General features: G+C 37.4%; 3 protein-coding genes across 3 annotated transcripts; all 3 read right to left on the minus strand.

Moving 5' to 3' along the window:
* Nucleotides 1–2,145: 2,145 nt before the first annotated feature.
* On the minus strand, nt 2,146–2,688 carry LOC117302633 (metabotropic glutamate receptor 2-like). Its single transcript, XM_033786615.1, has one exon. It carries the CDS (start codon nt 2,686–2,688, stop codon nt 2,146–2,148), a length of 543 nt encoding a protein of 180 aa, XP_033642506.1.
* A 1,242-nt stretch (nt 2,689–3,930) lies between these two features.
* On the minus strand, nt 3,931–4,473 carry LOC117302634 (metabotropic glutamate receptor 2-like). The gene has a single exon (XM_033786616.1). It carries the CDS (start codon nt 4,471–4,473, stop codon nt 3,931–3,933), a length of 543 nt encoding a protein of 180 aa, XP_033642507.1.
* Nucleotides 4,474–13,208: 8,735 nt separating this feature from the next.
* On the minus strand, nt 13,209–13,751 carry LOC117302635 (metabotropic glutamate receptor 2-like). Its single transcript, XM_033786617.1, has one exon. The coding sequence runs from the start codon at nt 13,749–13,751 to the stop codon at nt 13,209–13,211; it is 543 nt and encodes a 180-aa protein (XP_033642508.1).
* Nucleotides 13,752–16,281: the final 2,530 nt, after the last annotated feature.

Below are 16,281 nucleotides of genomic sequence, written 5' to 3' on the forward strand. Positions count from 1 at the left end.
TTAACAACATGGCCCAATTTTTAAAAGCTGCTTAAGTACAGCAAGTCGCTAAGCACAAGTCGCTAAGCACACCATCCAAACTACATGTCGCATGTACAATTTGTGATTGATATCAAGCTTATTTTTGCTTAGAAGAAACATGTTAAACACAGTTCTCTGCTTAAGCAGCTCAGTGAAATTGGGCCCTGGTAATCAATATAATGGTGCTATTTTTATTCAGGAATTTGATACAAGTTGAGGCGGAAATATATTCCCGTTCTTCCTTAGAAAAAGAGTAGAGCGGGGGGGGGGGGGGGTCACTATCCGATAACCTTCTCAAGTTGTCTGTAAATGAAAGTGTGTGGTTAAGACTGCTGCTAGTGTTCTGTAACTTACAGCCTTTTCAGACAGGCGCGTCAGAGTCGCGCCGAACCAAATAGATTAGGAGCGACTCTATTCATTCACTACAACAGTCGATCTGTCGACTTTCAACAGTCGATCTGTCGACTTCTAGCGCGTCCAGTCGCTCCTAACTGTTTCAGTCAGTCAACTTTTCATGTACTCAATTCAGAATTTGGTCTTGTACAACTCTGGAGCGCCTGTCTGAAACGGGTTTAAGTTAAATGTAGTAGCATAAACACTAAGTCTTAATTCTGCGATTCCATTGCTTTAAATCTTTATTTATTTATTTATAACGTCCAAGCTCTTATTGTAATGTGTATAAAGCCACCATTTCAATGTACTTATAACATCGTAATGCTTTATCTGTGATGTGAGAAAAAGAAGTTTTGTCATAGCCTCGTTGAGCATTCCATCTTTACATTTGACAGCACTGATGTATAATCTGATTATTGCAATATTATGTATAATAAATAATATTAAGAACAACAGTGCTAGTAAATTGTGTAATGTTGTCCTTTGTCACTTTCTATTTAAAACATTTACTCCTGCTATTGACCTCTTGATGCTTGCCCTACCACTTATCTATCATGTGAAACGTTTCTTTCTTCATTATCCAGTGGCGTTAGTGTGTGAGGGCGGGGGTTGGGGTTAGTGCTCTCGGACGCCTCCCCTGAAAGTTTTGAAATCTTTTAAACTGGAAATTGCATAGTGGTACCTCTTTCTATTGCCTCGGCTAGGTGTGCTTGTTGCCATATCAAGAGTTCTGTCCGTTGGCGTCGGTGTACACTGTTTTTTGTTTTGATTTGTTCTCTTCGGGGGGGGGGGGCTCCGCCACTGCTGGAATGGTTGGGTGTATTTGTGTTGTTATATTTATCAGGATTCATGTGACTATGTTAATTGTTAACAGAAAACACGACTGCAGACTAAATATATTACAGCAAAATTGTTTTGCTTTGAGCTATTTAGTATTTATTTGACAGGACCAAACTAAAGCTAGTAACCATCTACTGTAAATATTACATCTCTCTTAGCACGAAACGCCTGTAAAAGGGCTGCAGAGAAACTTAACACATTACTTATTCACCAGATGCATTTTTAGTCTGATCATTATTATGCGTGCAACTTTTTGTTTTGTCCTGATACAAAATAGTCTAAAAACAGTTTGGTTCATAACCAGAAGTAACAATAGCTCAAAATAATGAGATAAATGGTCGCATCTCGGTTATGTTTGAAGACTAAAATTCACATACAATGAACACAATAGTATCAAGGCTTATTCCTGACATGATTATGCTGACTGATTGCTAAGGCATTATGTTTTGCAGTAACGCTACAATGAAAAACCCATCTTTTTCATGGTTTATTAATGAGCGAATCATACACAAGCCGCCTCTGCCATATTCATTAGGTTGTTATTGAAAAGACAAATTGCACATCGTTTATTAAAAGCGTATAAGAAGTCAACCGTGAAGAGATAATATTAAAAAATGAATTATGAATTTAATTGATCATGTTTGCCCAATATATACTATACAATTCTTAACTATATCTGCAACGTCAAGCTATTGATGAAAGTGCAGATTGTTTGTTTACGAATCTATACACTTAGTTACTGTAACGACATAATTCTATCATTAGCTCTTAATTTAATCAATGAGGTGCTTATATAATAACACTGACAAAAATGTCAAACGTACAAAATGCGAATTCGCGATTTTTGAAAATCATTATTTAGTCACCATGACGTTAACATCGATCCCACACTTAGTCGTCCCCGCCCGTATTTGAGATATCAAACGGTTGCACTTTATTTCCGCTACCCTTTCCCATAACAAAAGACCTACGGTCCTGAGGGCTAGAGGATGTACCCATTCGACTCGGTTCACCTAGTGACCTATCCCTACCCCCTTCATCTGTCTTATTGGTTAGAATAACATAAAGCTTAGGGAGGTAAACAACCAACAAAGTAACGTATCCATTAAAAATAGGCATCAAACAGACTGCGACAGCGATCTGTATGACTAGTGCCGCGTTTAGGAACAGAGGCACGGCAGCCGCAATCGGTAACATGTTGGTATAAATGCTGATCACGTAAAACCGCGCCTCGTTAAAGTTACCGGGGACGTTACGAGCTTTGTAAGCGAAGAAGCAACATGCAAGGAGCAGTAAGAAGTTGTAAGACATCGATGCTACTATCCCTGCAGCTCCGAATTCACAGAAGACGTTCCTGTTCTTGAAACCATGCGTCTTGACGTAGAGGTCTTGTTCAGAGGTCCAGGTTTCTTGTTTCACTAGTGCACTGATCATGATTATGATGAACTGCAAGGAACAAAACAACAACAACTTATCTTATGCCCTACCACTTATCTATCATGTGAAACGTTTCTTTCTTCATTATCCAGTGGCGTTAGTGTGTGAGGGCGGGGGTTGGGGTTAGTGCTCTCGGACGCCTCCCCTGAAAGTTTTGAAATCTTTTAAACTGGAAATTGCATAGTGGTACCTCTTTCTATTGCCTCGGCTAGGTGTGCTTGTTGCCATATCAAGAGTTCTGTCCGTTGGCGTCGGTGTACACTGTTTTTTGTTTTGATTTGTTCTCTTCGGGGGGGGGGGGCTCCGCCACTGCTGGAATGGTTGGGTGTATTTGTGTTGTTATATTTATCAGGATTCATGTGACTATGTTAATTGTTAACAGAAAACACGACTGCAGACTAAATATATTACAGCGAAATTGTTTTGCTTTGAGCTATTTAGTATTTATTTGACAGGACCAAACTAAAGCTAGTAACCATCTACTGTAAATATTACATCTCTCTTAGCACGAAACGCCTGTAAAAGGGCTGCAGAGAAACTTAACACATTACTTATTCACCAGATGCATTTTTAGTCTGATCATTATTATGCGTGCAACTTTTTGTTTTGTCCTGATACAAAATAGTCTAAAAACAGTTTGGTTCATAACCAGAAGTAACAATAGCTCAAAATAATGAGATAAATGGTCGCATCTCGGTTATGTTTGAAGACTAAAATTCACATACAATGAACACAATAGTATCAAGGCTTATTCCTGACATGATTATGCTGACTGATTGCTAAGGCATTATGTTTTGCAGTAACGCTACAATGAAAAACCCATCTTTTTCATGGTTTATTAATGAGCGAATCATACACAAGCCGCCTCTGCCATATTCATTAGGTTGTTATTGAAAAGACAAATTGCACATCGTTTATTAAAAGCGTATAAGAAGTCAACCGTGAAGAGATAATATTAAAAAATGAATTATGAATTTAATTGATCATGTTTGCCCAATATATACTATACAATTCTTAACTATATCTGCAACGTCAAGCTATTGATGAAAGTGCAGATTGTTTGTTTACGAATCTATACACTTAGTTACTGTAACGACATAATTCTATCATTAGCTCTTAATTTAATCAATGAGGTGCTTATATAATAACACTGACAAAAATGTCAAACGTACAAAATGCGAATTCGCGATTTTTGAAAATCATTATTTAGTCACCATGACGTTAACATCGATCCCACACTTAGTCGTCCCCGCCCGTATTTGAGATATCAAACGGTTGCACTTTATTTCCGCTACCCTTTCCCATAACAAAAGACCTACGGTCCTGAGGGCTAGAGGATGTACCCATTCGACTCGGTTCACCTAGTGACCTATCCCTACCCCCTTCATCTGTCTTATTGGTTAGAATAACATAAAGCTTAGGGAGGTAAACAACCAACAAAGTAACGTATCCATTAAAAATAGGCATCAAACAGACTGCGACAGCGATCTGTATGACTAGTGCCGCGTTTAGGAACAGAGGCACGGCAGCCGCAATCGGTAACATGTTGGTATAAATGCTGATCACGTAAAACCGCGCCTCGTTAAAGTTACCGGGGACGTTACGAGCTTTGTAAGCGAAGAAGCAACATGCAAGGAGCAGTAAGAAGTTGTAAGACATCGATGCTACTATCCCTGCAGCTCCGAATTCACAGAAGACGTTCCTGTTCTTGAAACCATGCGTCTTGACGTAGAGGTCTTGTTCAGAGGTCCAGGTTTCTTGTTTCACTAGTGCACTGATCATGATTATGATGAACTGCAAGGAACAAAACAACAACAACTTATCTTATGCCCTACCACTTATCTATCATGTGAAACGTTTCTTTCTTCATTATCCAGTGGCGTTAGTGTGTGAGGGCGGGGGTTGGGGTTAGTGCTCTCGGACGCCTCCCCTGAAAGTTTTGAAATCTTTTAAACTGGAAATTGCATAGTGGTACCTCTTTCTATTGCCTCGGCTAGGTGTGCTTGTTGCCATATCAAGAGTTCTGTCCGTTGGCGTCGGTGTACACTGTTTTTTGTTTTGATTTGTTCTCTTCGGGGGGGGGGGGCTCCGCCACTGCTGGAATGGTTGGGTGTATTTGTGTTGTTATATTTATCAGGATTCATGTGACTATGTTAATTGTTAACAGAAAACACGACTGCAGACTAAATATATTACAGCGAAATTGTTTTGCTTTGAGCTATTTAGTATTTATTTGACAGGACCAAACTAAAGCTAGTAACCATCTACTGTAAATATTACATCTCTCTTAGCACGAAACGCCTGTAAAAGGGCTGCAGAGAAACTTAACACATTACTTATTCACCAGATGCATTTTTAGTCTGATCATTATTATGCGTGCAACTTTTTGTTTTGTCCTGATACAAAATAGTCTAAAAACAGTTTGGTTCATAACCAGAAGTAACAATAGCTCAAAATAATGAGATAAATGGTCGCATCTCGGTTATGTTTGAAGACTAAAATTCACATACAATGAACACAATAGTATCAAGGCTTATTCCTGACATGATTATGCTGACTGATTGCTAAGGCATTATGTTTTGCAGTAACGCTACAATGAAAAACCCATCTTTTTCATGGTTTATTAATGAGCGAATCATACACAAGCCGCCTCTGCCATATTCATTAGGTTGTTATTGAAAAGACAAATTGCACATCGTTTATTAAAAGCGTATAAGAAGTCAACCGTGAAGAGATAATATTAAAAAATGAATTATGAATTTAATTGATCATGTTTGCCCAATATATACTATACAATTCTTAACTATATCTGCAACGTCAAGCTATTGATGAAAGTGCAGATTGTTTGTTTACGAATCTATACACTTAGTTACTGTAACGACATAATTCTATCATTAGCTCTTAATTTAATCAATGAGGTGCTTATATAATAACACTGACAAAAATGTCAAACGTACAAAATGCGAATTCGCGATTTTTGAAAATCATTATTTAGTCACCATGACGTTAACATCGATCCCACACTTAGTCGTCCCCGCCCGTATTTGAGATATCAAACGGTTGCACTTTATTTCCGCTACCCTTTCCCATAACAAAAGACCTACGGTCCTGAGGGCTAGAGGATGTACCCATTCGACTCGGTTCACCTAGTGACCTATCCCTACCCCCTTCATCTGTCTTATTGGTTAGAATAACATAAAGCTTAGGGAGGTAAACAACCAACAAAGTAACGTATCCATTAAAAATAGGCATCAAACAGACTGCGACAGCGATCTGTATGACTAGTGCCGCGTTTAGGAACAGAGGCACGGCAGCCGCAATCGGTAACATGTTGGTATAAATGCTGATCACGTAAAACCGCGCCTCGTTAAAGTTACCGGGGACGTTACGAGCTTTGTAAGCGAAGAAGCAACATGCAAGGAGCAGTAAGAAGTTGTAAGACATCGATGCTACTATCCCTGCAGCTCCGAATTCACAGAAGACGTTCCTGTTCTTGAAACCATGCGTCTTGACGTAGAGGTCTTGTTCAGAGGTCCAGGTTTCTTGTTTCACTAGTGCACTGATCATGATTATGATGAACTGCAAGGAACAAAACAACAACAACTTATCTTATGCCCTACCACTTATCTATCATGTGAAACGTTTCTTTCTTCATTATCCAGTGGCGTTAGTGTGTGAGGGCGGGGGTTGGGGTTAGTGCTCTCGGACGCCTCCCCTGAAAGTTTTGAAATCTTTTAAACTGGAAATTGCATAGTGGTACCTCTTTCTATTGCCTCGGCTAGGTGTGCTTGTTGCCATATCAAGAGTTCTGTCCGTTGGCGTCGGTGTACACTGTTTTTTGTTTTGATTTGTTCTCTTCGGGGGGGGGGGGGGCTCCGCCACTGCTGGAATGGTTGGGTGTATTTGTGTTGTTATATTTATCAGGATTCATGTGACTATGTTAATTGTTAACAGAAAACACGACTGCAGACTAAATATATTACAGCGAAATTGTTTTGCTTTGAGCTATTTAGTATTTATTTGACAGGACCAAACTAAAGCTAGTAACCATCTACTGTAAATATTACATCTCTCTTAGCACGAAACGCCTGTAAAAGGGCTGCAGAGAAACTTAACACATTACTTATTCACCAGATGCATTTTTAGTCTGATCATTATTATGCGTGCAACTTTTTGTTTTGTCCTGATACAAAATAGTCTAAAAACAGTTTGGTTCATAACCAGAAGTAACAATAGCTCAAAATAATGAGATAAATGGTCGCATCTCGGTTATGTTTGAAGACTAAAATTCACATACAATGAACACAATAGTATCAAGGCTTATTCCTGACATGATTATGCTGACTGATTGCTAAGGCATTATGTTTTGCAGTAACGCTACAATGAAAAACCCATCTTTTTCATGGTTTTTTAATGAGCGAATCATACACAAGCCGCCTCTGCCATATTCATTAGGTTGTTATTGAAAAGACAAATTGCACATCGTTTATTAAAAGCGTATAAGAAGTCAACCGTGAAGAGATAATATTAAAAAATGAATTATGAATTTAATTGATCATGTTTGCCCAATATATACTATACAATTCTTAACTATATCTGCAACGTCAAGCTATTGATGAAAGTGCAGATTGTTTGTTTACGAATCTATACACTTAGTTACTGTAACGACATAATTCTATCATTAGCTCTTAATTTAATCAATGAGGTGCTTATATAATTGTTTGTTTTGTTTGTTTGTTTATTTCCAAATATCACTATAAATAATTATGAAACATACAAGAAATAAGAACAACGAGTGATAAGAGGAGGGCACCAGGAAAAAGCCTAGGCTTGTACAGAGCCTGGACCCTTTATAATATAAATTAATAGGTTATAGTTTATAGCAATAACAATATTGATTATTGAAATTAAGGTACGGTGAAAGGTATAGTGCATACAGCAAAAAAAACACAAAGCAATGATTGTTTGTAATTAAACTGTTTTGAAAAAAATTTGTTTGCTATGCAGCCATAAATACATATTGAGATTGATAACAAAAAGGAAAATTAACAGAACATTATTTAGGAAATTACAAAAACTTGATAATTTGGAATGGATAATCATGGTACGCGTGTAGTTACAGGTGGTGTCATTTTAGACGATACTGGTTATAAGTAGGTTTTTCATGTATTTTTTGAAGCTGTGCACAGTTCTAAATGAAGGTATTGGGGTGAGCTGATTCCAGAGTAGGGGGCCTTGATGTCTGACTGTTTTCATAAATAAAGTGGTCCGAGCCTTTCCAATATGAATTTTAGTAGCTGATCTAGTGTTATGTGGATGGATGTCAATATTTCGTGTAAAGAGGAGTCTTATGTTACCTGGTAACAAGTTAAATTCAAACTTAAACATAAGGACCCCAAGATGATATTTATACAGTTTAAAAATATCGAGTGTTTTAAATTGCTTGAAAAGGGGTGCAGTGTGCTCTCTAAAGCTAGAATTGGCTATAACTCTCAAGGATTTCTTCTGTACGATTAATAGCTTGTTCAGGTAAGAAGCATGAGTATTTCCCCAGGCTAGAATCCCGTATTGAAAGTGGGGCAACGCCAGCGTATTATAAATAGAGAAAAGCACATTTCTAGGCAGAATATTTTTAAGTTTACGTAGAACACCCATAACTTGGGAAACTGATGTGTGAATCTTTTGGCAGTGAGACTTCCATGTAAGGTTGCTGTCAATTATAACACCTAGAAATCTAAAAGAATTAACTTGGCTTATTTTAGAGTTGTTTATATAAATATTGATGATGTCATCTTTACATATATTTGAAAATAACATAAAGCAAGTTTTCTTTTCATTAATTGATAGTTTGTTACATTTAAACCACAATGAAACCTTATGCAGTTCTGAGTTCATTACTGAAACTGCCTCCTTTAAGTTACTATGACTAAAGAAAACATTGGTGTCATCGGCAAAAAGAATAAAGGATAACAATTTCGAAGAATTACAGATATCGTTTATATATAAGAGAAAGAGTATTGGACCTAGAATTGAACCTTGAGGTACGCCACATTTAATAGTTTTAGATGTAGAGTCATAATCTTTCCAATGAACGAATTGTTTCCTATCAGAGAGATAGCTTTTGAACCAGTCCAAGGCCTTTCCCCTAATTCCATACCTCTCAAGCTTTGAAAGTAAGATAACATGATCAATAGTGTCGAATGCCTTTGAAAGGTCCAAGAACAACCCTATAGTGTGGTTACATTTATCAATAGACGAACTGATTTTGTCAACAAGGTCTATTAGTGCCGTTTGGGTTGAGAAGTTAGCACGGAAACCATACTGGGAGTTATGCAGAATATTATACTTAGTTATAAAGGTATTAAGACGATTAGCAACCAAGCGCTCAAGCAATTTGGAGAGACATGGTAATATAGAAATAGGTCGGTAGTTGCATATTAATTTAGGGTCACCATTTTTATACAAAGGAATAACCTTAGCCTTCTTAAAATCATGTGGCACAATTCCTGACTCCAGCGATAGGTTAAATATTTTCAGCAACGGCCCAGCAATAATGGTGCCAGTCTTTTTAATAAGATAGCTGTCTAATTTATCATGGCCAGGACTTTTGTTAGACGATAAACCATCAATACACTTCAGAAGTTCACTTTTAGTTATAGGGGTAATAAAAAGAGAATTAGGATAATCGCCTTCGATAAAATCAGTGGGGTTTAGTCTTGAATCCGGAATCTTTGATGCCAGGTTAGGACCAATATTAGTAAAGAAATCGTTAAAATGCTCAGCAATGTGTCTTGGGTCGTCTACGGTCGTACCATTGACAAGGAATGAATCAGAACCGGGCGGCTTCTTACTTCTTTTGCTCAAGACATTATTGATCATTTTCCATGTTTGTTTAATATTACCTTTTTCCTTATCAAAGGAAGCAGTGAAATAAATCCTTTTCGCTTCTCTAATTACAGTTGTTAACTTGTTTCTGTATTTATCATACTTTCTTTTGTTAGATTCATTTGGGTTTCGGAGATAGCATTTATACAACTTGTGTTTTCTTCTGATTGATTTCAACAGACCCTTGGTCATCCAGGGATTGCACACGGATTTCTTACATTTGAATCGTTTATATGGAACATATCTATCAAACACTTCATTTAATTTTGTAACAAACCGGGAGTAACATTCATTTACATCTTCAGTATTAACAATTTCATCCCATTGGATTGTGTCCATTTCACGTTTCATGAAGGAGACATTTCGATCTCTGGTATCCCGTTTCCAATAAAACATATTTGAGTTTTTAACTTTAACAAAACTGGGACCAAACAATACAATTGGCAAATGATCACTAAGACCTGAAGTAATAATTTCTGCCTGATGAGAGTCTACGCTGTTGGTGAAAATGTTGTCAATAAGAGTAGCTGAATTGCACGTTATTCTTGTTGGTTTGTCTACAGTGGGGCGAAAGGAGTGTGAATATAAGATATCCAAAAACTCGCGAGTTGGGTTATGGGAATCATTTTTAAGTAAGTTTATATTGAGATCCCCTAAAATGTAGCAGATTTTGTTTTCAGTCGTTAGTTTGTTAAGAATTTCATCCATTTCTTCGGAAAAGTTAGAAACAGCAAGACCGGGAGGTCTGTAAATTAAACCTATGATAATAGTTTTCTTTGTATTTGTACCGATTTCTAAAAAAATTGATTCAAAACATCCTGAAGCACTAACAATATCGGGCCGAATGGTGTATTGCAATGAGTCTTTTACATATAACATGACACCACCGCCATTTTGCATAGGTCTATTTTGTGCTCACATTTATATCCAGGAATGGATAACATAGAATGCGGGGTGCTTTTGAGCCATGTTTCAGTAAGACCGATAATGTGGAACTTATGTTGTATTTCATTTAGAGTAAAGGTGAGATCTTCAAAATTTTTGTTTACACTTCTGATATTGGCGTGGAAGATTGAAAAGGAGTCAATTTCTAATTCCTTTGTTTTATCTCTGAGTTGTCTTTCTGACAGGTATTGAGCACCACAGGTGTTAAATAAAAGCTGACTAGGATCCGCTGAATTCAGAATTGTCGGGTTAAAACCACAATCATTGAAACGAAGAGTAGTGTCATTCAATGGCTCAGAGCTACTGTCGTCACTACTTGCGCTTTCGTTATCACTCATTGTGTGAAATGAATTCAAATTGGTGACGACGCGTCGGACAAGCAGACTGATTAAGTACAATGGGGTGATTACATGTATCAAGCTAAGAATAAGAAGATGCACTGTGTACAGACTGATGAATGCAAAGGGAACAAAATGGCACCACAATATAAAGCAACATGGGGTAACTTGATTTACAAGAAAATAACACAAGTACATTCCAATAAGATTGATTTGTGAAAATAATATACAATTAAATTTAAAGAAATCTTGTGATAACACTCAGAAGAAAACTACTCAGCTGACGTGGGTTGTACTACAAGCTAGGAGATGGGGGTTGCTTCCCCAAGCCGAAAGGTCTTGAACGGACCGCTTTTTCAGTTTGTAGGAGATTACTGCGGGGACGGACATAGGGATGTAGGCGAACTGTACCCTTGAGTCATTACGAATGGATTGGAGATGATCCTCTCTGAGGAATAACACTGACAAAAATGTCACTGACAAAAATGTCAAACGTACAAAATGCGAATTCGCGATTTTTGAAAATCATTATTTAGTCACCATGACGTTAACATCGATCCCACACTTAGTCGTCCCCGCCCGTATTTGAGATATCAAACGGTTGCACTTTATTTCCGCTACCCTTTCCCATAACAAAAGACCTACGGTCCTGAGGGCTAGAGGATGTACCCATTCGACTCGGTTCACCTAGTGACCTATCCCTACCCCCTTCATCTGTCTTATTGGTTAGAATAACATAAAGCTTAGGGAGGTAAACAACCAACAAAGTAACGTATCCATTAAAAATAGGCATCAAACAGACTGCGACAGCGATCTGTATGACTAGTGCCGCGTTTAGGAACAGAGGCACGGCAGCCGCAATCGGTAACATGTTGGTATAAATGCTGATCACGTAAAACCGCGCCTCGTTAAAGTTACCGGGGACGTTACGAGCTTTGTAAGCGAAGAAGCAACATGCAAGGAGCAGTAAGAAGTTGTAAGACATCGATGCTACTATCCCTGCAGCTCCGAATTCACAGAAGACGTTCCTGTTCTTGAAACCATGCGTCTTGACGTAGAGGTCTTGTTCAGAGGTCCAGGTTTCTTGTTTCACTAGTGCACTGATCATGATTATGATGAACTGCAAGGAACAAAACAACAACAACTTATCTTATGCCCTACCACTTATCTATCATGTGAAACGTTTCTTTCTTCATTATCCAGTGGCGTTAGTGTGTGAGGGCGGGGGTTGGGGTTAGTGCTCTCGGACGCCTCCCCTGAAAGTTTTGAAATCTTTTAAACTGGAAATTGCATAGTGGTACCTCTTTCTATTGCCTCGGCTAGGTGTGCTTGTTGCCATATCAAGAGTTCTGTCCGTTGGCGTCGGTGTACACTGTTTTTTGTTTTGATTTGTTCTCTTCGGGGGGGGGGGCTCCGCCACTGCTGGAATGGTTGGGTGTATTTGTGTTGTTATATTTATCAGGATTCATGTGACTATGTTAATTGTTAACAGAAAACACGACTGCAGACTAAATATATTACAGCGAAATTGTTTTGCTTTGAGCTATTTAGTATTTATTTGACAGGACCAAACTAAAGCTAGTAACCATCTACTGTAAATATTACATCTCTCTTAGCACGAAACGCCTGTAAAAGGGCTGCAGAGAAACTTAACACATTACTTATTCACCAGATGCATTTTTAGTCTGATCATTATTATGCGTGCAACTTTTTGTTTTGTCCTGATACAAAATAGTCTAAAAACAGTTTGGTTCATAACCAGAAGTAACAATAGCTCAAAATAATGAGATAAATGGTCGCATCTCGGTTATGTTTGAAGACTAAAATTCACATACAATGAACACAATAGTATCAAGGCTTATTCCTGACATGATTATGCTGACTGATTGCTAAGGCATTATGTTTTGCAGTAACGCTACAATGAAAAACCCATCTTTTTCATGGTTTATTAATGAGCGAATCATACACAAGCCGCCTCTGCCATATTCATTAGGTTGTTATTGAAAAGACAAATTGCACATCGTTTATTAAAAGCGTATAAGAAGTCAACCGTGAAGAGATAATATTAAAAAATGAATTATGAATTTAATTGATCATGTTTGCCCAATATATACTATACAATTCTTAACTATATCTGCAACGTCAAGCTATTGATGAAAGTGCAGATTGTTTGTTTACGAATCTATACACTTAGTTACTGTAACGACATAATTCTATCATTAGCTCTTAATTTAATCAATGAGGTGCTTATATAATAACACTGACAAAAATGTCAAACGTACAAAATGCGAATTCGCGATTTTTGAAAATCATTATTTAGTCACCATGACGTTAACATCGATCCCACACTTAGTCGTCCCCGCCCGTATTTGAGATATCAAACGGTTGCACTTTATTTCCGCTACCCTTTCCCATAACAAAAGACCTACGGTCCTGAGGGCTAGAGGATGTACCCATTCGACTCGGTTCACCTAGTGACCTATCCCTACCCCCTTCATCTGTCTTATTGGTTAGAATAACATAAAGCTTAGGGAGGTAAACAACCAACAAAGTAACGTATCCATTAAAAATAGGCATCAAACAGACTGCGACAGCGATCTGTATGACTAGTGCCGCGTTTAGGAACAGAGGCACGGCAGCCGCAATCGGTAACATGTTGGTATAAATGCTGATCACGTAAAACCGCGCCTCGTTAAAGTTACCGGGGACGTTACGAGCTTTGTAAGCGAAGAAGCAACATGCAAGGAGCAGTAAGAAGTTGTAAGACATCGATGCTACTATCCCTGCAGCTCCGAATTCACAGAAGACGTTCCTGTTCTTGAAACCATGCGTCTTGACGTAGAGGTCTTGTTCAGAGGTCCAGGTTTCTTGTTTCACTAGTGCACTGATCATGATTATGATGAACTGCAAGGAACAAAACAACAACAACTTATCTTATGCCCTACCACTTATCTATCATGTGAAACGTTTCTTTCTTTATTATCCAGTGGCGTTAGTGTGTGAGGGCGGGGGTTGGGGTTAGTGCTCTCGGACGCCTCCCCTGAAAGTTTTGAAATCTTTTAAACTGGAAATTGCATAGTGGTACCTCTTTCTATTGCCTCGGCTAGGTGTGCTTGTTGCCATATCAAGAGTTCTGTCCGTTGGCGTCGGTGTACACTGTTTTTTGTTTTGATTTGTTCTCTTCGGGGGGGGGGGGGGGGCTCCGCCACTGCTGGAATGGTTGGGTGTATTTGTGTTGTTATATTTATCAGGATTCATGTGACTATGTTAATTGTTAACAGAAAACACGACTGCAGACTAAATATATTACAGCGAAATTGTTTTGCTTTGAGCTATTTAGTATTTATTTGACAGGACCAAACTAAAGCTAGTAACCATCTACTGTAAATATTACATCTCTCTTAGCACGAAACGCCTGTAAAAGGGCTGCAGAGAAACTTAACACATTACTTATTCACCAGATGCATTTTTAGTCTGATCATTATTATGCGTGCAACTTTTTGTTTTGTCCTGATACAAAATAGTCTAAAAACAGTTTGGTTCATAACCAGAAGTAACAATAGCTCAAAATAATGAGATAAATGGTCGCATCTCGGTTATGTTTGAAGACTAAAATTCACATACAATGAACACAATAGTATCAAGGCTTATTCCTGACATGATTATGCTGACTGATTGCTAAGGCATTATGTTTTGCAGTAACGCTACAATGAAAAACCCATCTTTTTCATGGTTTATTAATGAGCGAATCATACACAAGCCGCCTCTGCCATATTCATTAGGTTGTTATTGAAAAGACAAATTGCACATCGTTTATTAAAAGCGTATAAGAAGTCAACCGTGAAGAGATAATATTAAAAAATGAATTATGAATTTAATTGATCATGTTTGCCCAATATATACTATACAATTCTTAACTATATCTGCAACGTCAAGCTATTGATGAAAGTGCAGATTGTTTGTTTACGAATCTATACACTTAGTTACTGTAACGACATAATTCTATCATTAGCTCTTAATTTAATCAATGAGGTGCTTATATAATTGTTTGTTTTGTTTGTTTGTTTATTTCCAAATATCACTATAAATAATTATGAAACATACAAGAAATAAGAACAACGAGTGATAAGAGGAGGGCACCAGGAAAAAGCCTAGGCTTGTACAGAGCCTGGACCCTTTATAATATAAATTAATAGGTTATAGTTTATAGCAATAACAATATTGATTATTGAAATTAAGGTACGGTGAAAGGTATAGTGCATACAGCAAAAAAAAACACAAAGCAATGATTGTTTGTAATTAAACTGTTTTGAAAAAAATTTGTTTGCTATGCAGCCATAAATACATATTGAGATTGATAACAAAAAGGAAAATTAACAGAACATTATTTAGGAAATTACAAAAACTTGATAATTTGGAATGGATAATCATGGTACGCGTGTAGTTACAGGTGGTGTCATTTTAGACGATACTGGTTATAAGTAGGTTTTTCATGTATTTTTTTAAGCTGTGCACAGTTCTAAATGAAGGTATTGGGGTGAGCTGATTCCAGAGTAGGGGGCCTTGATGTCTGACTGTTTTCATAAATAAAGTGGTCCGAGCCTTTCCAATATGAATTTTAGTAGCTGATCTAGTGTTATGTGGATGGATGTCAATATTTCGTGTAAAGAGGAGTCTTATGTTACCTGGTAACAAGTTAAATTCAAACTTAAACATAAGGACCCCAAGATGATATTTATACAGTTTAAAAATATCGAGTGTTTTAAATTGCTTGAAAAGGGGTGCAGTGTGCTCTCTAAAGCTAGAATTGGCTATAACTCTCAAGGATTTCTTCTGTACGATTAATAGCTTGTTCAGGTAAGAAGCATGAGTATTTCCCCAGGCTAGAATCCCGTATTGAAAGTGGGGCAACGCCAGCGTATTATAAATAGAGAAAAGCACATTTCTAGGCAGAATATTTTTAAGTTTACGTAGAACACCCATAACTTGGGAAACTGATGTGTGAATCTTTTGGCAGTGAGACTTCCATGTAAGGTTGCTGTCAATTATAACACCTAGAAATCTAAAAGAATTAACTTGGCTTATTTTAGAGTTGTTTATATAAATATTGATGATGTCATCTTTACATATATTTGAAAATAACATAAAGCAAGTTTTCTTTTCATTAATTGATAGTTTGTTACATTTAAACCACAATGAAACCTTATGCAGTTCTGAGTTCATTACTGAAACTGCCTCCTTTAAGTTACTATGACTAAAGAAAACATTGGTGTCATCGGCAAAAAGAATAAAGGATAACAATTTCGAAGAATTACAGATATCGTTTATATATAAGAGAAAGAGTATTGGACCTAGAATTGAACCTTGAGGTACGCCACATTTAATAGTTTTAGATGTAGAGTCATAATCTTTCCAATGAACG

Source organism: Asterias rubens, chromosome 18 (assembly GCF_902459465.1).
Source record: "Asterias rubens chromosome 18, eAstRub1.3, whole genome shotgun sequence".
In the NCBI taxonomy this organism is placed as follows: Eukaryota; Metazoa; Echinodermata; class Asteroidea; order Forcipulatida; family Asteriidae; genus Asterias; species Asterias rubens.